Genomic DNA, 25,575 nt, shown 5'->3' with positions numbered 1-25,575 from the left:
GTTTCCGGAGATTTTGGGGCTTTGGGAAGGCGCCTCCTTTTTGAGGCCGACAGCAGCTGCAGCAACAACAGACCCCTCTGTATAAGTCATACAGAGGGAAGGGAAGAGGTTGTCTGCGAGAGGCAGCTCGTCAACAGGTGTCCTCTTCCTCCTCCCCTGTCCCCACCACTGACTCTGCAGGGAAGCAGCTCTAGATGCCCGCATCTTGGGGCATGTTGGTCCTGTTGGAGGTTGGGTATCATATTTTATACAAAATTGGAAATCTGTTACGTCAGATCTTTGGGTTTTGAATCCTGTAGAAAATGGGTACATCCTTTTCTTCTGGGAGTTTCCCCCTCCTTACACTCCTCACCAGGGTTGGCGTTCGTCTGTTGCTTCTGCAACAAGAGGTCTTGTCCCTGTTACAGAAAGGTGCGATAGAGATTGTTCCGGAGCAGGAGAACGGTCAGCGATGCTACTCCCAGTATTTCCTGATCCCAAAAAGGACAGTCATTTGCGGCCAATCCTGGAACTTAGGGTCTTGAATTTTCACATCATACAGGAGAAGTTCAAGATGTTGACCCCAGCTCAGGTTCTTCTGGCGCTGAAGTAGGAAGAAGTTTTCCCCTATCTGGACAACTGGCTGCTCAAAGCAAGTTCGCCAGAGATAGTGCTTCATCATTGGCAAGTAACAACTTGACTGTTCGGTTTGGTTTTTCGATAAATGTACCCAACTCTCACCTAGTGCCATCTCGGCACCACCTGTTCATAAGGGTGGTACTGGATACTACTCTGAGTCATGTTTTCCTGCCTCCTCAGAGGGTTATAGACATCCAAGCTATGATTCCAATGTTTAAAAATGGAGCTGCTGTTTCAGCCCTGAAGGTTTTGCGCCTGCGTGGTCAGTTCGCTTCCTGCATACTGTTGGTCAGCCATGCACACTGGCACATGAGGGCACTCCAGTGGTGCCTCCACAGGCAGTGGTTTCAGCACAACTGGGATCTCAGGGAGGTGGTCAGAATCTCCAGAGACACTGCAGCGGATCTGTTATGGTGGAGTGTTTCAGGCAACCTGACTCAAGGGAAGCTGTTTCAACCTCCTTCACCGGTGGCCACAGTGATAACGGATGCCTCCACTCTGGAGAGGGGTGCTCATCTGGGGGACCTGGAGATCAAGGGTCTTTGGTCTCCAAAGGAAAGATTGCTTCATATCAATCTTCTTGAATTGCGGGCGATACATATGGCTCTCAAGGTCTTTCTTTTTTCCCTTCCCAGTCAGTCGGTTCTGGTCCTGACGGACAACACTACCGCAGTCTGGTACATCAACAAACAGGCAGGAGTAGGGTCGTATCGTCTCTGCAGAGAGGCTCTGGTCCTTGGCTCAGGACCACCAAATTTGCATAATTGCAAATCATCTGGCTGGGGTGCTGAATGTGCTTCTAGACAGTCTGTTTGTAATACTCGGCGGATCACGAGTGGTGTCTTCAACCGGAGGCGGTTCAGTGCATTTTCAGAATTTGGGGGTTTCCTCGGGTGGACCTTTTTGCGACTCATGAGAACACTAACTGCCCATCGTTCATCAGTCTCCAGTATCCCATGCGGGGAGCGCTGGGAGATGCGTTTCAGTTAGATTGGGGCCCACAGCTTCTTTACGCGTTCCCTCCCATACCCTTGATTCCATGAGGTCTGAGGAAGATTCGCCAAGACCAGGCCCAAGTCATATTGATCACCTCGGATTGGCCAAGAAGGGTGTTGGACACAGTCCTTCTTCACCTCTCATTGCACCCTCCGTCTCCCTCTCAGAGCAGACCTCCTCTTGCAATCGCAGGGGCAGGTTCTACACCCCCACCTCCAGAGCCTGCACCTTCGTGCCTGGAGGTTGAACGGGGCAACCTGAGTTCTTTCTCTCTCCCACCGGATATGATGGTTGTTATATAATCGGCCAGGAGACACTCCACCAAATCTGTCTATTCCTGTAGATGGGCCAGATTTGTTAAGAAGTATGAAGAGAGTTCAATTGATCCTTTGAAGGCCCATTTGTCTGATGTTCTTAGTTTACTCTTTTCTTGGCCCAGCAAAGTTGTGCTGTGGTGACGTTTAAGGGCTATTTATCAGCCTTCCTTTGTTTGCCAGACCAGCCATCATTGTGTAAGTCACCCGTAGTTATGAGGTTCATTAAGGGTCTCACTAATAGATTTCCTCCCATTCCTTTCATTATGTTTCAGTGGGGCTTAAATTTGGTTCTCACTTTCCTGATGGGGTCTCCCTTTGAGCCTCTTCATAGTTGTCCGTTGAGGCTTCTTGCATTCAAAACAGTTTTTCTCCCCCCTCACCCTTCGAAGGATGAGGAGAGACTTCAAAGCCTGGACCCCAGGAGGATGGTCAGCTTCTGCCTGGACAGAACCAAGGACTTGCGACTGGACAACCAGCTCTTCATTGGTTGTGTGTGAAGAATGAAGGACAAAGCTGTCTACAAGCAAACGCTTTCCAGGTGGATCATCTTGTGCATCAAGATCTGCTACGCCTTGGCCAAGGAGCCACCTGAAGGTATTAGAGCTCATTCTACTGAATCTAAGTCTTCTTCTTAGGCTTTGGGTAGAGGTGTCCCTGTTGCAGACATCTCTAAGGCAGCAACTTGGCCTTCCCTCCACACTTTTGCGAAGCATTATTGCTTGGATTCAGAAGCGAGGAGGGGTGGCCATTTTGCACGTTCTGTGCTGCAGGATTTTTTGGTATAGGTAGGTGGACACCATCCGCCGAGAGCTGGACTGCTTTGGGGTTCAATTCAAAAGGTGAGAAATCCACAGGCAGATGTATCCATCAGAAGAACAAGTTACTTACCTTTTGGTAACGCTTTTTCTTGTGGATACAGTATCTGCCTGTGGATTCCTCACTGACCCACCCGCCTCCTCATTGGCAAAGGTTGTAGGAAAAACTTCTTGTTCAATGCGCTGGAACAAGCATTAGCCAGGACGAGCAGCAGCTAGAAACTACTGCGGAGCTGTCCATATGATACTAGAGGCATAGTTGTGAAGCAGATGATGAGTGTCTGCAAGCATTAAGGGGTTCAGGAGAAGTGGGCTGAGACTTTCTATTCACTGTACTAACTGGTGTTTGGTTACACTAGGGTTGGTGGGCAGGGTCGTCCTGTGAATAGTCACTGTGCAAGGATTCACACTACTGGCTGCATTCTTGCATACCAACAACCTCACTCTCCTAGTAGCATCAATGGTAGTAGCAGTCACACCATACCAGAAGCAATTACACCCCCCAGACTAGTAGCCACACACTGACAGCAATCACACCTCAGAGTAGCAGTCCAACACTACAGTAACCACTGAAAAACCCATTACAATGTAGCGTTCTTCACCCTCTGCATGCTCACACTCTTCACAGACTATCAGTCATGGTCACACACTACCTAAAGCTCTTTCACACCTCTTAATCAATAGCGGCAAAGAAAATAGTTCTGGTTGAGAGAGAATGAGAGAAAGAGAGAGAGAGAGAGAGAGGGAGAATGAGAGAGAGGGAGAATGAGAGAGAGGGAGAATGAGAGAGAGGGAGAATGAGAGTGAGAGAGCATGAGAGTGAGAGAGCGAGAGAGTGAGAATGAGAGAGAGAGAGAAAGAAAATGAATGAATAGATGGTGGTCATATCTATACAATCCTAATAACTGATTTATGATGGAAAACTCTGTACTATTTGTGAAGTCTTCCCCAGTTTACTGAACATGCAGTAGTGCCATAATAATGGCAGATTGTAATCTGTATAAATTACAAAAATGGGGCCAAGTACGGCAAGAACCAAGGGTAGGCCCAAATCGCGAGCATCGACAAAAGATAGAGACGCCAGTGAGCGTCAGTTCAGGCCGGAGCGATTGGGCCCCTTTTGATCTTAGTTTTCGGGTTTTTACCCTGAAGGTACACTACAGATCTCAGTGTGACTTTGAGAGGGTGTTGTTTCAGATATTTGCCCCTACCACCCATCTGCGAGAAGATAAGCATTACTGGTCCTGATGAAACGCCACGATCACACAGACAACAAGAGGCATGGAACATGTTGACCCACATCCTTATGAAGAAAACACCAGAAAGGACCATTCTATACACTTCTCGTGATATTGAAGGTTTTTAATCATAACATTGGAACTCAGCTATTAAATTCGGTTAATTGGGCTTCTATAGTTATTTTCACATCACACATTCCCTCCACTCTACTCCCCACTTCCACACACTCCGCATCACACCCCATACTCATCGGCAAAAAGAAAAGACCTACAGCAAAGAGCCTCCCTGTGGTCCCCGTTGAGCGTTGCAGCGCTTGCCCAACGAGGAGCTGCCCGATGATGAAGCATGACACCCTTCGGGGTGTGTGAGGGCCCTTGCTCCTATACGGAGCACTCCCCTCTAGTGTCTTCCTGGTACACTCCCTCCTCCCTTCATAGGAACTGCATACCTCTTGCATATCAGGTTAAAGTGCTCATCTGCTTGTTCATTTGCTAAGGAAAGGCTAAGAACCATTGCTCTATGTGAAGTATACCTGCTCTGGCACTATTTGTCAATTGACTGTTAGGCATATTGCTAGTTTGGTGCATAGGGTACCTCCCAAATGAGGCCTTCGGAGTGCCTGGCCCCTGAACTTCCCACAGTAGCAGCAAAAGCTCCAACCCATCACTCTTCGACCCAGTTTATTATTGGTTGTTTCTGAATAGAACAAGAAGCCCCCTTTTCTATGATGTCTCCTGGTAGGGTTGTGGCTGTCATTTTAGCCTATTTATGTGCCTTACTCGTGTTAATTGTTTTTAGCCATCTTGTGCAGCATCGTGGCTGTTGTGCAGCATGCCTGAGAAAAATAAAAAGCGCTATGACTTTCCCAGAGTTGACCATGTCCTAGTGCTTTCTTAGGTCTCAGCTAGACAGCTCATGTTGTGCTCAGTCTGTGGGCTTCAGCCAGCCCCTAGGCTTACCATTTGCTCTCTCCATCGCAGGTCTTTTATCATTTGTCCCCATTTGTCCATGGCATGCATACGTCATGCCTCCTCTTGAGTTTAGCCCTCTCCCAGAGCATGGACCAAGTACTTGTGTCCAACCACTGCTCCCATTTTAGGAGCAATTTTTTTACTTTGTGTTTGAGCCCTCCATATGAGTGGTCTTGTTTTTACAAGCGCCGTCTCCTCCCACCAGAGCTTCATTTAAAATGTTCCAGTTTTTTCTTTGTTCTTTCTTAAACGGCCATATTTCACTATATCCAACAAAAGTAAAAGGATCATCACTCTTTTAACAATATCGGTCCGTGTTTTGCAAAAAAAAAAACTCACTCAACATGTGCATTAAGTGGCATTATGCATTCTAATTCAAGCCTTTTTTATGTTTTAAATTTCTTTATTCGTTTTCCAGCATAGAAAGGTAATAACATTAAATGGTCAGTCTCATGTCGCAGCATGAAGCATAGCTGATTCATATTTGTCGTTAAATTTATGAACAATGTATCAAAACATCCCTGAAACTCCCCCCCCCCCCCCCCCCCCCCCCCCCCCCCCACCAGGTCGTGTTTCTTCTATGAAGTGTGAGGTACCAATATGTGGCTATTTTAGTAGCCGTCTTTATGCTCGATACATTACGGGCTGTGTGGTGCATGCAAAAGTACATGTCCCCCCATTCCAAGCCATATAACTCAGAGATGAGTCGCGAATTTGAGGATTTGGATAACAACCACTTCTCGAAAGGAGTTAAGCGTCGCTGAGCGTTGGGTCGAACTGATGGGTGCATCACCCAGTGGCTATTCTGTTAGAATCTGTAGTGCTTGGTTTCAGGGAGGCCTTGTTGTGTGCGAAAGTCCTAGAAATTGAGGGGGCCAGACACGAATCAAAGTAGTGGCCAATGGATCGGTGTCATTCCAGCCTACAGTGGGTGAACGCCCCTACCTCGAGACTCGTGCTAAAATCTGGGTTGGCCACTATCGGTGTCAGCGGGGATGGGATTGTGGTCAAAGCTCTTTTCAAAGCCACTCTATCCCAAGCCTGTAGAGGGGCTTGTGTAAAAGGGGACAAATAGACTTTTAGGACATGCCTCTTTAGGGAGGAAGGGAATCTTCCATAGTGACTGCCCCGCCACTGCCTTTCCATAAGTAGCCAATGCTTTTCGTAGTCCGTGCGGGACCATTCTACAAATGCCTTCAATTGTGCCACCCGGAGATATTCTTTTAGATTCGGTGACCCAATTCCACCCTCTATCGGGGGTCTGCGACAGATCTAAATGTAAGCAGGGTCTATGCCCATATAAACCGGTCTACTGCCCGCTGCATGGATTGTAAGGAGGCTGGAAGGGGTTTTAATTGCAAGGTTTGAAATAGGTAAAGTAGTTTAGGTAATATGGTCATTTTCACTGTAGCTACCCGGCCCATCCAGTATGGGGTATATGGTCTCCAGCGGCGTAAGTCCTCTTCTATCCGGTGAAGCAAGGCGTTGTAGTTGAGTGTCACTGTACATTGTGTGTTTAGTGAGCTATACCCCAAGATATGGTATTGCTGAAGAAGCCCATTGGATAGGGTATATGCGTTGTAGTGCAGTGAGTGTAGGGGTTTTGAGGAATAGGTTAAGGGCTTGGAATTTATGGATATTGATCTTGAAATCTGCCACTGGGCCGAATTGTTCTAGCTCTGTCATGAAGGCCGGTAAAGAAGTTGGGGGTGGGTCCTCCAGTGGCGCTATGACGTCATCTGCATACACGCTGAGTGTGTGCTTGTCTCCTTCGAAGCTCACTCCTGATATTTGGGGGTTGTCCTGAATTTTCTGGGCCATCGACTCCATATAAAGAGCAAGGAGGGGGAGAGTAGGCATCCCTGGCGGGTTCCCCTCCGGGTGCGGAAAGGAGTAGAGGCTACTCCGTTTACTCGCACCGTTGCTGTGGGCGTAGTGTAACTACTCCTGATCCATTGTATATATCTAACGGGCAGACCGAAATGTCGTAGGGTGTCTCTCAGGTATGGCCAGTGGACTCTGTCGAACACTTTTTTCACATCTGTGGACAGAAGCATGCGTTCAGTGTCTTGTGTGATGTAGAGCAGGAGCTTAGTATTCTGTGCATTGTCTCTTGGGTACAGCACCTGCTTGATCGGGATCGACCAGACTGGGAAGAAGAGGAGACACTTGTGATGCCAAAATCCCAGTAAACCGTTTTAGGTCGATATTCAAGGGGGAGATAGGCCGATACGAAGCGCCGATCTTTACCTGGTTTAGGTATAACAACCAATGCGGCCTCTAGCATGGTGGGCGGAAGTTCAGAGGAGGTTCCAACCTCATTATAGACTCTTGTGAGAACAGGAGCCAGAATATTGCAGAATGTCTTATAAAAGAGTGAAGTGAACCTGTCTGGGCCCGGGGACTTCTGTAATGTCTGCTTAGAGATGGCTGATTTCACCTCCTCTATTCGAATTGGGACTTTAAGTGGCTCTGCCTGGTCTAACGTTAGTTTAGTGGTGGCGGCTTCCCGGAGGTAGATCCTGCGAGTCGGGGAGCCCCGCATAAAATTGGTGAAATATTTCCGTAATCTGTTGGTCTTAAGTGTATTCCTCCCCTGTCAAGCTAATCACAGATGTAACACCAGACATCTGTCTCTAGATTCTCTGTCTGTTAGCTAGCAGTTTCCTCCCTCAGTTACCTCCGGTGTAAAACTCATGTCTCAATCACAGCGCCGCATACCCCGCCCTGTCGAGATCCATGGCAGACAACTGAGATCTAGCTGACTGTAGCCATGGAGCGCCGGTCCATTGGTTTATACGTTCCAGCTCCTGAACCGGTCTTGTGAGTGATTCTCTCTTGTCCATACATGTCTTATTTTCGGACATGACTATCGCTATAAATTCTCCCTTTTCCACCGCCTTCAAAGTGTTCCATGGAATGGCAATAGGGGTCTCAGAAATATCGTTTCTATCCAGAAAATCCCACAATGCTTGCAAGACCTGTTGAATCACCACTGGATGGTGCAGCAGGGTATCTCTAAGGTGCCAGGATCTAGATGGGGGCAAGAAAAGGGGATAGAAATCTCTACCGTCACCGCTGAGTGATCCGACAGCGTGCAGGGGAGTATGTCAGCTTGTTGAATATGGGTTACCATGTTCTGAGTGCCTAGGAAGAATCGATTCTTACATATGTTTTGTGAGAATGAGAGTAAAACGTGTATTCCCTGTCTGTGGGGTGTAGGTTTCTCCATATGTCTGTCAGTCCTACCTCCTCCAGGAACTTCGCCCCCTCCTTCGTGAGTGCTCCAGTTTGGCCCTGACGTTGGGCTGATCTGCCAATAGTGTTGTTGGAAGCCAGGTTTAAGTCTTCCCCCAAACAGTAACCTTTGATCAGTTGAGTACACTCGGACACCGCCTTCTCTAGGAATCGTTCTTGTCTTTCGTTTGGGGAGTAGATCGATCGTTAAGGTGTGGGGGCCCACTGTAAAGTAATGGGCCAATAACCTGCCTCTGATCTCCGACTGTTTGAGGCAAGCCTTGCCGGGAAAGGTGGTCTATTCTAAAATGGCAACCCCAGCGGACTTGGAGGACTGAGAGGACAATAGCTGATGAGGGAACGCCCTAGAGCGGAGTCTGTGCGTGTCTCCGGGAAGGAGATGAGTCTTCTGGAGGTGACAGATATGAGCGCCTTAGTGCTCTAGTTAAGAGGATGACGCGTCTCTTTACTGGGTTGTTGAGCCCTTTCACCTTTATGCTGATGATTTTAAGATTAGGTGTCATCAAGGGGGTTCGTAAGAGGTTCTAAGTGAGTGCACCGTTTGAAGGAGTGAGTCACCTGAGAAATGGAGACCCGTGTGTGGGATGCCTGGGGCAGGAAGTTGAGTGGCTAGACACATGAGAATCTTATTCCGGGGGAACTCCGAGGTGTGGGAGGGCCATACAAACCCCAATGAAGTTAACAAATAAAAAGCATAACAGAGATAAACAGATGTCCTGGGTGGTTAGACCCATGAGAGGGGGGTGAAAGAGGTCCTCAATCCCCGTTCACCCCGGCCCACTGCCCGTATAGACTGCAGAAAGACAGGAACCGGGGGAGGTTAAGTGTTGCTTGTGGTCGATTGCTAGCTGGAGCGGCTCGGCTCCCATTACCCCGCCCCACTGGCATCCTTGTCGAGGGAGTCAGTACTGCATGTCTCTCTTTAGTGATTGTCTCTGGATCAGGGCAGAGGTGGGCCACCACCTGTCCAGCCGTCTGCGGGCTTCTGGATGTCTGCCTATTTTTGCGGAAAAATTGGAGTCTTTTGGAGCATCAGTTGGGATATTCAATAGTTGGTAGGCCTCTCTCAAGGAGCGAATCTGATGTATCTTCCCATTCAAGCGGAAGATTAATCTAAAGGGGTGTCACCATGAGTAAGGAATTTCAAGAGAGCAGAGGTGTGTTGTGATTGGCTGGAACGCTCTCCTCTTTTGAAGGGTGGAGACTGCTAGGTCCTGGAATAGGAGTGGATGGTGGCCCTGGAATTAAGGAACAATAAAGGGTACAAAGTTCCTCGTGTACAGTAGCGAAGAGGACAGTTAATGGAGCAGGTGAGAAGGTATCTCAACCGACCAATGGTGAAAACAAAGTAATCCGTGGAAGACACAGGGGAATTCCCTTGGTGGAACTAGAGCTCTCACACACCCAGCAAGCTAGGTGTCATGCTTCATCATATGAGCACTGCCCCTCGTCAAGTCGGCGCTGCAATCCTTGACGGGCTCCCGAAATCGTGGCTCTTTGTCGGGGATCTTTTGTTCCTGCCGATGGGTGCTTGGGGGTGAGGGGCCTAGTGTAAGGTGATGTAGCAGAAAATAAGGTTAAAAGGGGTCAGTTAGTCCTAATTTCTTTCAATCTTTATTTCGGCAATATTTCAGCCATAAAAGAGTACATAAAGTATTATACACATTAAAATTACGATGTTAAAACAGCATCTAAAATAACTTTGGCAAATACAGATCAGGAATTGAGGTCATTGATAGGATTCACCATTATAGCAGTAGCTGAAATTACACAAGCAAAATATAAGCCCGGCTGCTAGGCAGTATTTGATAGTATAAAACTCCTTTTAATCCAGAAAGCATGCAGATACTTAGCTAGAGCAAATACAATGTGTCCTGCAGTTTCAGTCTTAAGGACCCTTAGTGCGTCTGAGCACTTCCTAAATCCAAGGTTCCTACAGATAGGTACGATCCAGTTCCGCCTTGCTCTACTGTATAGAGGACAGAAAAAAAAGAATATGACTTTCGTCCTCTTTGATCATACCACAGCCAGGACAATGTGAGGACCTAGTCTGGGTCCATTTACTTATTAGACACGCTAGGGGGAGTGCCCCAAACCTCCATTGTATGTATAGCTTCCTAGCCAAAACAGGGAAAATTACATCCAGAAATGCTTCGAATGAGTAGACCGATTTAATCTCTATAAATGCTTTTACCAAGGTACCATTCTTTGAGTCATGGAGCCATGCGTTGAAGCATCGAGATCTGTACAACTCAGTGAATGTGTTCCCTGAGATCTCCCTACACGCTACTACTGGATTGGCCCACATATCTGCAAGACCCAAATTCGTAAATTCGGCTTTGATGTACGAAAGCCAAGGGATATGTGCTGCCCTGCCTGATCTCAATATTTCTTGGAGCTCGATTTTATACTGCTCTAGCTCGGGGGTCAGCCAGATCCTCCTCCAGAACCTGAGAGGTTTAATGGCTAATTCCTCTTGGATGGGAAGTAAACCCAAGTCGAGCCTCAGCGGTAATAAAGGTGTGCTTTGGGGGAGCGAGAGCAGCTGTCTCAGGAAATTGTTCTCAGCTTTGATCAATCCTGGTCTATTGACGTGCCCCCAGAGTTCCCCTCCGTATAATGCAGCCGCTCTAGCCCTCATTTTATAGATTTCAAGGCTAGGGCTAATGGGTTTATAAGTGGAGGCGTTTGTCATTTTTAAAATTCCCCCAGCTATTTGAGTCAGTTTGAGTTGAGATTTAGCAAGGTGTGGGCCCCAGGAGAGTTTTTCGCTTAGTGTGACACCAAGGTATTGAAAGGTGTGAACTCTCTCAAGTGCGACCGAATCAAGGGTAGGTGGTGGCCTAGTGTATAACGGGGGATTAAAAATCATGTATTTGGTCTTATCAACATTAATCTGTAGTCCATGCTCTCTACAGAAGTTGTTAAATCCCTCCAATGTACGTTGAATACCCATTGATGTCTTGGAAAGGAGCAAGGTGTCATCAGCAAACATTATAGCTGCTACTTTCCTGCCTGCCAACCTGGGTGCATCATTGTTGGGGACTGCATCCAGACTGGCTATCAGTCCATTCACATATATACAAAACAGAGTAGGGGCCAAGACACACCCTTGCCTAACTCCCTTGTTGACATCGAACCTAGCGGACAATACACCTCCTCTTGCACACCTGACCTGGGCAAAATTCTCAGTATGCAGCCTCACCAATATACCTAATAAGGAATTGGGTACGCCCAGATCATGCAAAACAGCCCAAAGTTTACCCCTAGGAACTGTATCAAACGCAGAGCGTAAGTCGACAAATACCATGTGGAGGCTGCCACCCTCCAATACCACAGTCTTCCAGTACAACATTACTAAACGGAAGATCTGGTCCATGGTAGATGTTTTACTTCTAAAACCAGCCTGATAGGGAGAGAGGATTTCATTCTCATTGATCCAGTCCAGCAAGCGATCTAAAATAAGTCTTGCCATTATTTTTTGTGGGACGTCAATGAGACTAATGGGCCTGTAATTAACGGGGAGCAGAGGAGAACCCTTTTTATATATAGGTATAATTTCCGCTCCCAGCCAAGAGCCCGGAACCTCTATGCCGTGCAAGATTGAGTTATAGAGTGCACATAGATACGGTGCCCATATCTTAGGCTGATCTTTAAACATATCCCCGGGTATCTTGTCTATACCAGGTGCTTTTCCCGTTGCCAGTTTTCCTATGGCACTCCTAACATCATCTACGGAGAATTCCAAAACTTCGGCGTCCCCCGCAGAGGATGGCTGAAAGGGCAAAAGATCTAAATCAGAGGTGGCGGCGTAAAGGTTTTTGAAGTGGGATTCCCACACCCCCGGATCAAGATTAACTTCGATTGCATTGCGGGGTTCCGCACACCCTGAGTTCACAATGGCCCAAAATCTACTCGATTCCTTGTTAGCAAGAGCAGATGATAAATGTTCCCATCTGTCCCAATCCCAATCTATCTTTGCCTGTTTTAGAGCTTGTTTATGGGCAGTCCTGAGTGAACAGATTGTTAGCCTGTCACTGCCGGTTTTGATGGCATTAATCAAAGCAGATTTGGCACTCCTACATGTGGCATTGTACCAGGATGAGGTGGCGGTCCTGGGATGCCTGGTGGGGGCGATAGGGTTTAAAAAGTCTGCAAGGGTATCAATTAGATCCCGATGGACATTGAGAAGACGTGCAGAGTTGTCCTTAGACCGCTCTTGGGCCCAGATATCACTTGCCATTTTGAGCAGGGGAAGGATAGAAGAGTATAATCTTGGCAATGCATCCCGCCTTTCGCACAGGGTTTCCCACTTAATCCTCCTCCTGTTGTTTGTAAGAACCAATCCTAGATCGACGGTTGGTTCCGTGTGGGTGTTAGCAGATTTTGGCAATTCCATTTTCAACAGCAGGGCGTTATGATCGCTGTCCGATCTATTCACAACCTCCAAGTCCACAATTTTGGACCACATCCTGGTCTGAACCATGAAGTAGTCCAGGTGGGATTCTTGATCTTTTTTGTTATAGGTACATTTGGAGGGAATGTCCGAGGGCATCCGACCATTGACCGCCCTAACTGAGAATTGCAGGGTTAAAGTCATAATCTGCATAGCCAATGGGGTCCATGCCTTTGCATAGGTGGTCCTACACTGCGGGATGCCCCAAAACTCATCTTCATCCTGCAGTGCCCCCTCACCCAACCCTTGGAGGGGCTCGAAGTGGCAATTGAGGTCTCCTGCAATTACACAGTGAATATCATGGTCCAAGGATTCAAGAAGGGCTGATAATTCACCTACGGTGTTAGATTCCTTAGCCATAGCAGTGGGACGTGAGTAAACATTCACAACTGCCAGTTTGTATAAGTTAGGCCAGGACAGTTGAACACATAGGATATCATCCGAATTAGTCTGAATCAAATCCACCCTGCAGCCCAGATGTACGCCTATCCATGTTGTCAGACCACCAGAAGGGCGGCCCTTGCCTCCCCACCGTGCTGCGATGTTAAAGGACGCAAACCCGGCTCTATGAACCTCCTCCCTAGCCCAGGTCTCCTGCAATAAAATCACATCAGCAGTGTCCACAAAGGAACCCCATGCAGGACATGCTAGCTTATTCTTTAGGCCTGCCACATTCCATGATAGAAGGTTCATGCATTGGGGACGAAGCGTACAATGAGATGAGGGATCTGGTAAAGGAGTACTACTCTGCTGAAGGGGATCAATTTCCCCAGTAGGGGTGGGACTAGCACTCTGGAAAGTGGCTGGCATTGGGAGGGTAGCAGAAGGCTGCATAGAATGCACTTGGGTAGTACCAATAATATTGCTATTACTAATCCCCACTGTACTAGAGGTGTACCCCTTGGTAACAGGAGTCAGATTCCCTTCCTTAGGCAACTCAATGGGCTCTAAACCTAAGGTACTACCCCCCCCATGGACCCCTGAGCAACATAGTTGGACTTAGCCAGTCAATCAACCTTAGTCCTAATTAATATTTTATTCCAAAGGTAAACTGCCCTATTAAAATGGTGTAGAGTGGCTAGGTGCTAGGAGTCAGGTATCTAGACATTAGCTCTACTCTATTGGATCAACATGTTTCTTGCCGTTTGTGTCAGGAGGATCAAGGCAATTCATCAGGATCAAAAAGGCTGTCTACATTACGTGGTAAAGTGACATCTACATACCACTTCCTATGGTCTGTTACCTGTTGAAGATGAGAAAAGTTATAACGATTCTAAAAAACCTCTTCATACTATACATAATTTTGAACAGTTGTGTCGTGAGTATCACCGTGCTGGAGGCGTGCACCACACAATTTAATTACAGTGCAGTGTCTCAAAAAGCCATTCGGGAGTGGAGGGTGGGGAGAGATCAAAACCACTAGGAGGTTGGCAATGGTTCTATGGAGGAAAGCAAGGACACTCACCTAATGGGGTTGCTACTATTGTTAGCAACGGTACTGGCGGCTAAAAAAGGGGGACACCGATTGGGTCCTGTAGAAACATGAAAGGTACCGGAAAAACAATCATTAAATGTACCTTTAGTGGTTAAAAACGAACAAGTGGTTGCCATCCCAGAAGGTGGTGATAACCGTTGTAAAGGATAACGGGCAGTCGGAAGCAGCCACAGCAGACCACAACCCAGGCAGATTAAAACATAACGGATCTGAAGACCGGGCAAGGGTGTCTTGGCCTCGGTACGTAGTATCCGACATGAACAATCAGGAGGGCTCCGATAGCCATGCAGCTCCACAAACGGGGGGAAAAACAATTAGCTTAAGTACTCACCAACGTGGATTCACGCTCAAGCAAACTACCTACCCAGACCGCCAGGAACCGGGGTGGTGAGTAGTGGAAAGGAGTACGGGAAGATATACTCTGTTTCCGGGTGAGTCACAGAATGTGTCGGAGAACGTCATGACGTCTCACGTTGCTAGGTGAAGTCACGTGATAAGTCGTAGGGAATTGACGTGTCTCATTGCTAGGCAACGAAGTGTAAACTAGCGGGCAAAGCACCGTGATGCGTCGTTGGATAGCGGCGCATGTAGTTGTTGATCAAAGGACTAAAAAAGGGTTACAACAAGAGGAATAATTATCCCACCGGGACGGCAATCAATGGCGAGTAGCGGTAATACTCACAATATCAAGCTGCATGGTTTAGCGTGTGAGGTATAATTAGATATAATTAAACCACTCCCGAATGGCGTGTTTGTAACACAGTTGTTGACACATGCGAAGCCCATATCAATCGTGTGTCGGTCTTGAGTGTGTTAACTATCTTCAATAATGTGAAACGGTAATCAAGGGCTGTAATGTAGCGCTGCAGGTATTGCGTTGTGTATTATCACAAAAGGCGTCTGGGTAGAGAGGAGAGGGTTTTGATCCCTTCAAAACCTGTCTCTCTAATATCAAGTATAAGGATGTGTTATGTCACTAGTCATATAGTGTGTAGGCTAGCACATCGATATTTCAATACAATGTAAAAGAATGGATCCCAATGGGTGTACTGTTGTTTAGCACAAAGAGGATCCAATAAAAGGAAAAAACGAAAATCGTGTCCTGCCAAAGTAAATGTTGATCACACTGACTGTAACAGTGAATAGAATAGGTTAGGAGTCAAAGTAGATATGGGCCAAAGGTTTAGACTCAAATTCCCAGTTTAGGACAAGGTACTCAAGGGGATGTCGTCATTGAGACCCTCGGTATGACAAGACAATCTATGTACCCATCTCTGTTCAAGCCTGAATAGAGAAGATTTGGAAATCTGAACATGGGATTCTAGTATGACCCAGTGTAGTGAATCAGGGCAATGTTGGGCCTCCATGAAATGTCTGTAGAGAATTAAACCATATGAGTGTCTCTGACCTTCTTTAGAATACGCTCTTTTAACTGAAAGTCATGGACACAAGTGAGGATGTCAGCAGGGGGAGCAGGTGCAGGCCTCTTGGGGCCAACGTGGTCGGTACAGTCTAGCTTGATCTCCAAATCTAGCGGGCCTTCTAGAATTGCTCTGAAGAGATCTTTGACGTAAGAGGTAATATTGGGGCCCTCCGCCCCGCTTGGAATCCCCCGAATCTGAATGTTGTTACGCCGTGAGCAATTCTTGCGGTCTTCAGCGTGTGCCTGTAAGTCTAGGTGTTGATCTTTGATACAGATCACCTCCTGCTGAAGTCCTCCCTGCTTGTGTTGTGCGCCTCCAGGGTGTCCACTCTGTCTCCCAGCAAGTATATATCCCTTCTCACCTCCACTAGCTCCTGGGCCACTCTTTTTTATGGATTGTAAATCGTCCCTTAACGAGGCAAACAGTTTCAATGAAGGAGCAGGTGAGCGGGGCTTCGGTATCGCCGGAGGCTGTAGAAATGTGTGATTCCAGGGAGGCTGACGACTTGAGGAGTAAGTCCTTGACCGAGCGGTCCTTCTTCCCCTTGCTGACCACCATGTATGAAGGAAATACGGTGTCCTGTAGCAAAACGATGTTGAGTTTCTAAACGTTTGAGCAGGCCAGTTCCGAACAGGCAGGGGCGACCTTGCTCTCCTTAGGCCCAGCCCAGGATCGTAACCATTGGGGGGTAAACCTCGGTGCTCAAATGAGGTAATAATCTATGAAAATTGTCCCAATGATGAAGGGGGGTCAGCCCCCTGTGATGAGCTTTGTCTCTTTCGCCTCACAGCCTCCTCCAGTCTGGCGGGCCCTCCCAAAAACGAACGAGGAACCAGGCAGCCCACTCACCAGATGGCTCCCCGTGAGGGCGGAAGAACCCCAGCGATGGACAGGTTCCTGCGTAGACCCCTTTCTTTCCTGCCTTGGATTCTGGTCGGTGCGGGGGGGAGCGAAGGCGGGGATCCCGGCCCCCCGTGCAGTCTCCAGTGCTCCCTGAGTCCCAGCTCGGCGCCCTACCCTCTCACCTCCCCAGGCATGTGGTAAGGGCTCATCTTAAAGCCCCTTGTCTTCTGTCTCCCGGGGGTCTCAGGCTCTGCCGCTCTGGAGGGATTGCCTGGCAAAATTGGCACTACATGCCTGGCTAAGGTGGGATGTGGCTCGCGTGGCGTCCCCCTCGCCTCCGGGGAGTCCTCTATTAGGCTTTTAGTCCTTGTGGGCGGGGGGAATCCCACCTTACCTTCACCACCCCCTGTGTCCAGTCCTCCGGTCTCTGGGTCCGGCTCGGGTCCTCCGGCCACCTCCGTCGTCCAGTGTCTTTCTAGGCCTCTGCCTCCTCCTGGCCAGTCGATTGTGGAGGCGCCCGGGTCTGCTGGTGCGTTGTCTCTCACAGTCACCTCGTCTGCCTCCCTCCTGCCAGACCTCGATCTGCAGCCCTCTGGGGGTCGAGGTCTGAGCCGGAATCCCAGGCTTCTGAAGTTGTGGGGGTGCGCAGAGTACAGCGCCTCCAGAGATCCACTCCGCCCACACGGGCTAGGCCATGGCCTTCGTCCACTCAGGCCCCGCCCAGTCGAGATCCCTCTGTTGCGGGACAGGATGGCAACCCTGTCCAAACTAGATCCTCTGCTCGATCACGAGCGTCCAGCTCCTGGATCTCCCTCGGGTCCTCAGGGGGTTCGGTAGGGCCTCACTACCACCTCAGTTCTGGCGAACGGCTCTGGGAGGATGCTCAGCCGCAGACTCCAGCATGGGCCGGCCACACCCGCTCACCCTCCGCTCCTCTCTGTATCCCGGGTTGCGGTCTGGTCTGGTCTCTCTACGGTCTCTGTGGGGCCAGCACGGTCTTTAGCTGGACTTGCCGGTTCAGCTACTCTAGGAACAGGCGTTGGGGCCTTGCGGCCAAGAAGGAGCGACGAGAAGGCACACCCCCGCCCCCTTCGAGCTTTTTTTTTTTTTTTTTTTTTTAGTGTGATGGGTCCCTCTAGTGTCTGAAAACGGAATATCCCACACAATATCCCATCACATTCTATTTGCGTTTCGATACAGCAGGCTGGATCATAGCGCTTTTTTACATGACTTTTAGCCACGCTGAACAGCAGCCGTGCTACTATTCAGCATGCCTAAAAGACATTGACAACGCCAAAAGCTCTCGAATTGCTGAGACTTATTGGCTTTGGCAATGCTTGTTTTCTTTTACTGTCAACCATGCTGCATTGCTATCCAACATGGCAAAAAAAAATTGGCCAAACCAATAGATCTCACATTGGCGAGCGAGACCTATTGGGTTTGCCAATGCGTTGGAAAAAAATCGCCCTGTCTAAGGCAACATATGCAGCTCTGCTTCTGTTCAAAATGGCAAATGTGGGTCGTTAATATAAGCCTTTAAAGTGCTTTGAGGAAATGCAGTGAGCTGTAGAGCTCATCTTGCATTGCTTAGAATGTTGTTCCAATCTAAAAACATGTACCCGTTTCCAAAATATAACAATTTCGTGGCTATTTATAATGTTCCCAGAATGCTCTCTAATCTGTGTAAAACATGCAGAAAAACAGAAGTAAGAATGCTGATTTTATACCCAAGAAATATTTGCAACTTGAAAATAAAAACAAGCAATGGTATCAGACCGTTTTGCCCAATTACTTTGCAAATTTTAAGTACCATATTAGATACTAAATCATTAAGGCATCATTTAATAAAATGTATCTGAAACCTGGAAATATTATAAAAGACAATCCGTGGAAATCCATTGTGTACTATGTAACGGAAATTAAAACCGATTTTGAGACCCATCCTTGTAGTAACAAAACTGCACCCACATGTCATACCCTGCATGGATTTAGAATTTCAATTTTCAGGAAATCACGAGAGTTAACAGAAGTATGCCTGGAAAGCTGGTCCAGTTCCAGGTTTTTAGGCGTACTCCTAATTAACTAAGTGAGCAAGGGACTCCTTTTGTACCGCTTTGTTTGCAATAAGTTGGCAGGGTATGCTCCGACGTGAGTCCCTTGCTCACTTGGTCACTGGATTCAAGCAAGCAAGCCTGGCTAAAGACGGCTGAAATGACGGCTGAAATGCCAGAAACCGGTCCTAGGAAGCTTGTTTCCGGTCCAGGGAAGGCATGGCTTGGCAGTTCGGGCTGGACTGTTCCCATGAGGCGCAGGGTCAGACTGATTTGCATATGGCCATGTCTGAACTGGGGTGGCAGAGTGGGCTAAAGAACGGTGATGGATCAAACCCAGATCTGTTGACTGGGTGTGAGTGTTTGATTGGTTCTGATGTTCCGTCCATCACCACCCCCTTTTGGAACAAACATGCAAGCATGCACCAATCTGCTACGCAAGTGCAAATTCACTTGCTTACTTTTGTATTTCTGTTTTTCACAATGGGAAAAAAAATCTGTCCTTGGAGAAACTCAATTCTCTATGCCCCACCTTCTTGGGATGTAACTACCCAATCTAGAAAAAGTTTTACTCCTACCCTTGCCTGGACTAAATTGCTGTTCTTTTTCACTGTGGGAAGTGGGTTGGGGATGGTGAGTAAACTTAAACATGTAAATGTAACTATTTCAGGTCCTGTGAGTAGGTTAGCTGAAAAAAATAATAATCCTCGTATGCTTGCACACCCAACTTTAGCATGTGCAGGCCAAACTTCCATGTGTAGATGAGCCTTTCTATTTGACTCCTACAACACTGCTGAGTTACCTAGTTGTGAAATATAAATGCCCAGTAATTGCTTTAGCTCTTGGTATATGCTCACAGTTTTCGTAAATAAAGGAACTGTGGCTCAGTGAGAGGAGGCGATCTTTTCTGGGCAATCTCCTTGATGCTCAGTTGGCAACACAGGCACAGGACCAAAAATTCTTCTGTTATCGCTCACCGCCAAGTTGTAGCTGGTTGTGACAGACAGAAAAAAATGGCCTTACATCATCTTCCCTTAATAGGGCGGTTGCTTCCTCAGACGGCCCCAACTCATCAGAGGAAGCTTTCTGTCAACTGAACCAACAGGAGAGGGGCTTCGTCGTCGGAAATCTTAAAGTTCACCCATCTCTAAATGTTGCAGGTGGACCTAGGGTGTGGTTGACAGGGTACTCTATTACATTTGCGATGTAGTGCCCTGTCCGCCAAACTCTAAATCAGGCCCAATGTTACTCCTGTTATACAACTAACATACCCAAAGGCATTTGGGAAATACTAGGTTGACCAAGTAGGTCACCTAACTGTGTTAATTTTCTCATTCCTTCTATCCTACTTGCTGGCATGATAATGGCCAGCAATTATGGAATGTGATTACACGTTGCGATAATGTTGCTTTAAAAAACGTTGCTGAAGGCCTGTCCTTACCCTAAGTTTAGGGGTCCACCTCTCGCCTTACTATGCCTGACCCAGGATTGGAGATAAGTCTGCACCCTCCACATGAAATATATCTTTTTACTACTGATTTGGTAAAGATGCAAGAAATTTCAATACTGAAAACGCAATACTTAAAAATAATGTTTATGTATGAAATGAGCGCATGTTGGAGAGCTGTAGTTACAAGCAAGTAATATTTTATTTATTAATGGGAACATTTTATGAATGTCAGTGCACTCCTTGTTTTGAAATAAATAATTCATATGTTATCAAGACTGCGGGTGCAGACGGGTATCCCTTCCTGATCGTAGGTGTAAATGAAAATGCCAAAACTACTCTGTTCCTCGTTCTGGGCATTGTCTCCTCACTGCACTACTGTCGTCCCCAGAAGGGACTCCTCTACAATTTTTCAATTCTTGTTAATCAAATTATAATTATCGTTAAGGCTTCTCTTGAGATCATGAACGTCTAAGACACTGAACCAGCGACATACACGATTCTCTGCCAGTTGTGATCAAAGTATCCCCGGATGAAGGGCCGTACATGGTCCGAAATGCATCAGTATTGAGTTATCAACATGTGACGTCACCATATTTGGCGATAACAAAAGTTATTCAGAATTTGCAAAAACATATTGAGGATTCACAAATTTCTTCAAAGGATAAAATAGCTTTGTCAATGTGATTGACTTCAGAAGAAGCCTTAACGATAATTGCAAATTGATTAACAAGATTTTCAGTTGCGGTGGAGTGCCTTCTGGGGACAACAGTAGTGCAGTGATGAGCTACTGACCCCGACGAGGAACAGTACATTTTTGACATCTTTATCAATGGGAGTCAGTTGGTGTACACGTTTATTCTTTAACATTTATGTAGAGTTAAAATGTCATCACACATTGTTAAAATAGTATTGCTATAACCGCTATAGATGAGAAGCAGAAAGAAATATTATAGTCCAGTTTAAGATTAACTTAAAAGCTTTCAAATCCAATTAAAAGTGAAACGGTATACAAGCTCCCAATTTTAAGCTCAATCATAACATAAAACAATTTATTTTGCATTATCCTAAAGCCTGGGTTCTCAAACCTGCAGTGATTTAATTGGGGAGTGTTGAGCAATCTCTTCAGTGCATTATCCGTTCCATGGGGTTACCTCCTAAGTGAGCCACGTAGTACACTTTGCTTGGTGTGAAGGGTATTTCTTGCATTGAGACAAAGCGGAATGAAGTACCACCCTGCTGTGCAGAACAGATGCAGCAGACACCGATGCAGTGGAGCAGAGAATGTTTTTGCAGAGCTATTCATGATCATGAATTACAACAGTTAGCGTTTGTGCATGTGCCTTAAGTCTCAAGGAACTTAAATTGTTTATTGTTGAGTGTGTAGATTTTGCGGCTGCAACACAGTGTACAGTAAACTCTTTGACTGTTCCAAATAGCAAATGATGTAAATTATTAACTCTGTATAAATACGTATTTATTTAGAACTCCAACTAATTCTTTCCTCTTCTCAACCGTTCAAAAGCTGCTGATACTGCACCATTTCATGTTCAAGCGGAAGTTACTTTGAAAACCAACTTTTTTGCTACCAGGGATATCTGCACGGAGTTGTTACCGATCATAAAGCCGCACGGTAAGCTCCAACCTGCTAATACTGTGCGTATAAATGGATGTGCATATTCTGTTTCTTTCACTCCTGTTTTGAACAGACCTAGGCCAGCCAATCCCTGTCAACGCTGACTTACTCTGTGTTTATTTTAGTGACTCTTGAGAGGGTATGTCCTTGACCATGCTCTCAATTGTATAGGGCTGTGGGCAGATAGTATCGACAGCTTGCAGACCTTGCAAATGAAAACATTTCAGATGTGTCCGAGTCGCTTGCGTGGATGATTCACGTGTGTGCTTCACTGCCTTCTTGTCCCTTTGCCAATGAAGTCTGATGTGCTTGAAACGTTCTCTTCTACCAACAACTCTTGTGGAGTTCGGCTACACAAAGGGAACGTCTGTCTCTGGGATGCTTAGATGACATTTATTGTACGATGCTGAAACTATTTTCAGGAATTTGTGCAGTGTGAATTTGTTTTTTTCCAGCAGTTCTGTGTAACGTTAACCAAGGGAAGGGTATTAACACTGTGCAGTAATTAAAGAATAGTCCCAATTCAGCATTCAGTTTTGGCTGATGCACTAGGAAAGCTCGAGGTGGCCCTAGTGCTGCTTTCAGAAAATTATTTGCATGTGGTAAATGCCCTATTACAGGACGTACAACATTTAATAACAATCTGGTCAGTATAGGAATCCGAACACAAATGAATAAATATGTCTATGTTTCCAGATTGAGGTCAATCTGTCCTTATATGGGGTTTTGTATAGTAAAAATACAGACCTGCCCACTCACGCGGTGCCACCGTGTGACACACGATATCTGCTCCTGTCACACGGTCATCTGGTGAGGAGCCGATGTCACACGGGAAGCAGGCTGAAAATCACTATAACTAGTGGATTTCCACTTGTTTTCAGAGGCATTGCAGTGCCAACGTCCAACAAGCGCGCGCCTCGCCTCGCGCTGAATGTTTAAAAAAGGCGTGCAGGCTGCAGTGGGGGAGAGAGGCAGAGGGGTGCAACCACGAGTGGTCCGCGCGCGCTGGGGAGAGCAGTCTGCTCTTTTTCAAAGCACACTGCGCACTCCCGCAAGCGTATGCCGCCACAAGCACGAGTATGTGCTTTGAAAAAGAGCTGCACAACGGCTAAAGGTCTCCTATGTAGCGCATGCGCGCTGCATAGGCGAGACCTAAAAAGAGGCATGTACACAGCCTCAAAGCTTTTTTTTTTTTTTGTTGTTGTTTTTTTTGGGGGGGGGGGGGGGAGGAGTAGGGTTGGGGTGGAAGCAAAAGTGCCTCTTACTTGCCCTTTACTGTTGCCATAGCAACAGAATCATGCAATTTGCAACAAACGCTCTTCACCTGTGCCTGAACTCAAAGCGTGCTGTTACCCCTGCTATAAGAGTAATGCACCTCCATTCACCACCATCAGCCTGTACCACAACCTTGTTGTGAGAAGAATCCCCCTCTTCTCCTGCTTTGAGTGACTGGACATTCATAAAATTGGTGGGTCAGAGTGATATGGCACGGCACACAGGCGAGTGAAGAAGCCTGTTGGACAAGACTAGCAATAAGCATGAGCGTAACACACGCATAATGTCCGAGACCAAAGTGAGTTGAAATGATGCCGCAGAGTTTGGTGAAGGACATGGGTGGCAAGAAGGGTAAGTGGAGCATCAAATTGGAAGACAGATTAGAACATAGCAGTGAACTGGGAGGAGTGTATACAGGAGTGTTTACCTGTGTCAGGTTGTAAAAGCTGGCTAAGAGGTAAACATGGACCAGGCTAGGGTGACCAGACGTCCAGGATTTCCCCGGATGGTCCCGGTTTTTGGAGTAGTGTCCCAACACTAACTGGGTTATTTAAAGAAATGTCCTGGTTTTTAAGGGAGAGTCGGGTGATCCTGCATGTTAAACAGTGTTGTGCAGGTTCACATTTCGACCGGCCCTCTTACAAACGGGGACAGAAGTTCAATTCTTTAAACTCTCCTGCTGTGCTGCTTCGCCTCATTTAAGCAGCACAGCAGGATTTAATGAGATGTGAATCAGGGCTTCAGAGGCCACAGGGCAAGGCCAGGCCCACCGGCAGCCAGACCCTGAAGCTCTTTGCAGAACGGGCGGTAAAGTAATGTGAAAATATATATAATTTTTGTGTTTAACCCTTTCGATGCGCATGATGGAGCGGTTCAGTCATGCGCATCGGTCGCGCTGTGCGGATGACGGAACCGCTCCGTCACGGCCCCGTCCGCGCAACGAACCCTCAGCACGGCGCGGTAATCCGCGCCGCGCTGAAGGGATTAAAGAACACAAATGTATATAAGAAGCCCGAGACCTAATAGGGCATTTAGTCCTATTTCTATGTCTTGCCTGTCCCGGTTTTTTATTCTGAAAATCTGGTCACCCTAGACCTGGCATTGTAGAGTAGGAGGCAGGCATGGTGGGGTTGTGCAGCTTGGCAGGGTGACAGGCTCATAGCAAATTGTGGGGAGAATAGAGCAGATATTAGGAGGGTGAGGTTCAACATGTCAGACAACCAATAAGGCATTTTGGTGAGCGAGGGTGGTGCAGAATAGGAATGGTGGAATGCACACGAGGGGAATTGGAAGAAGCACAGAATCTACATAACGGGGACCCATTTGCTGTTATGAAAATACATTTAATCACAATTCAGAATTTTTTTTTTTGTTTGTTTACCTTGGCATAAGCCTAATTTCATATCCATTTAAATTCTTCAACTCCGTACTTTTTGTAAACCACTAGAATTGAATATACTAGTTTATTTAGGAACTTATTTTAGTAAATGTGTTTCCTGCAATTATTGAACTTCTATAATTTAAAGATTTTTTTTTTTCTTCATACAGGAAGAGTTGTAAATGTTTCCAGCATGGTTAGTCAGCTTGCATTGCCCAAATGCAGCCAAGATCTCCAAGAGAAGTTTCGCAGTGAGTCCATCACCGAAGACGAGCTGGTAGCACTCATGGAAAAGTTTGTTGAAGACACCAAGAATGGAAACCACAGCCAGGAGGGCTGGCCCGACACAGCGTACGGGGTGTCAAAAATTGGAGTAACTGTCCTATCCATGATTCAAGCTAGGAAGCTGACTAAAGAAAGGGGAGCAGATGGAATACTCCTTAATGCCTGCTGTCCTGGATGGGTTAAGACAGACATGGCAGGGGACAAGGCCCCAAAAACTCCAGACCAGGGAGCTGAAACACCGGTTTATCTAGCACTTTTACCCAATGATGCTGAGGGGCCACATGGTCAATTTGTTAGTGAAAAAAAAGTGGGAAAGTGGTGAAACTACCTTTGGTGTTCACTGAATACATTTTCTTAGTACCCATTATTATAACTATGACAAAGAGACCACAACACGCTATGCGTGACCTTTAAACACCATTTGTAGCTAGTCCCATACGGTGACCCCATAATCCTAAATTCTTCTTTGTTTCATATTGTGAAGAAATATATAATCAACATTGTACATTTGTGTCCTTAAACCCCAGTTCCTGACCACAAGTGCATATAACGTTTTGTGGATATTATGATAGTATGCAAGAGATGTGTGCCAGTGGCTCATCAGGCTGCAAATACAATGTGAATTTTTTCTAGCTATTGCTATGATCTCAAATGTTATGCCTTGTCTGTATACTTTACAAGATCAACGGATGCATTGATTGGCTTTGTTTCCGAAATGTACTAGTTTGTGACCGGATTCAAATCCATTTTTTTTATAGTGTACGCAAACATATCACCATTTTTTGTATTGTAAATGGTTTGTAGACCAAGGAATAAAACAGAAATTGGCGACTACCTTGGGTCTGATTTACATTTTTTCCATACTCTATAACCTAGATTAAAGTGCTTTTCACTTCACTCTCTCGACATGTCTGAACAAAATTAACTACCAGTTGACGAGGACAAGGTCATGAAAATCGTAACTGCCCCTCAATCCTAGGTGACATAAATGTGACCGTCTTTGGCCCTGGCAGGTGATTGGGAAACACAGACACAGCATAGAAAGAATCAAATAAAATGGCACTTCATGAC

General features: G+C 46.7%; 1 protein-coding gene across 4 annotated transcripts in view; it reads left to right on the top strand.

The window, feature by feature from the left end:
- The window catches only part of LOC146801812 (carbonyl reductase [NADPH] 1-like), a 46,422-nt gene extending 21,084 nt beyond the window's left edge, over positions 1 to 25,338 (top strand). For all 4 annotated transcript variants that reach the window (XM_085621298.1, XM_085621300.1, XM_085621299.1 and 1 more), the window contains 2 exons: positions 21,456 to 21,563; positions 24,390 to 25,338. In XM_085621298.1, the coding sequence (XP_085477424.1) occupies positions 21,456 to 21,563; positions 24,390 to 24,826 (545 nt within the window). In that variant the 3' untranslated portion in view covers positions 24,827 to 25,338. The remainder of the gene's footprint in view (positions 1 to 21,455; positions 21,564 to 24,389) is intronic.
- Positions 25,339 to 25,575: the final 237 nt, after the last annotated feature.

The sequence above is a fragment of the Triturus cristatus genome, chromosome 8 (genome assembly GCF_964204655.1).
Source record: "Triturus cristatus chromosome 8, aTriCri1.1, whole genome shotgun sequence".
NCBI lineage: Eukaryota > Metazoa > Chordata > Amphibia > Caudata > Salamandridae > Triturus > Triturus cristatus.
The sequence above is the reverse complement of the archived record's forward strand: the minus strand, read 5'-3'. Positions and strand labels throughout refer to the sequence as shown.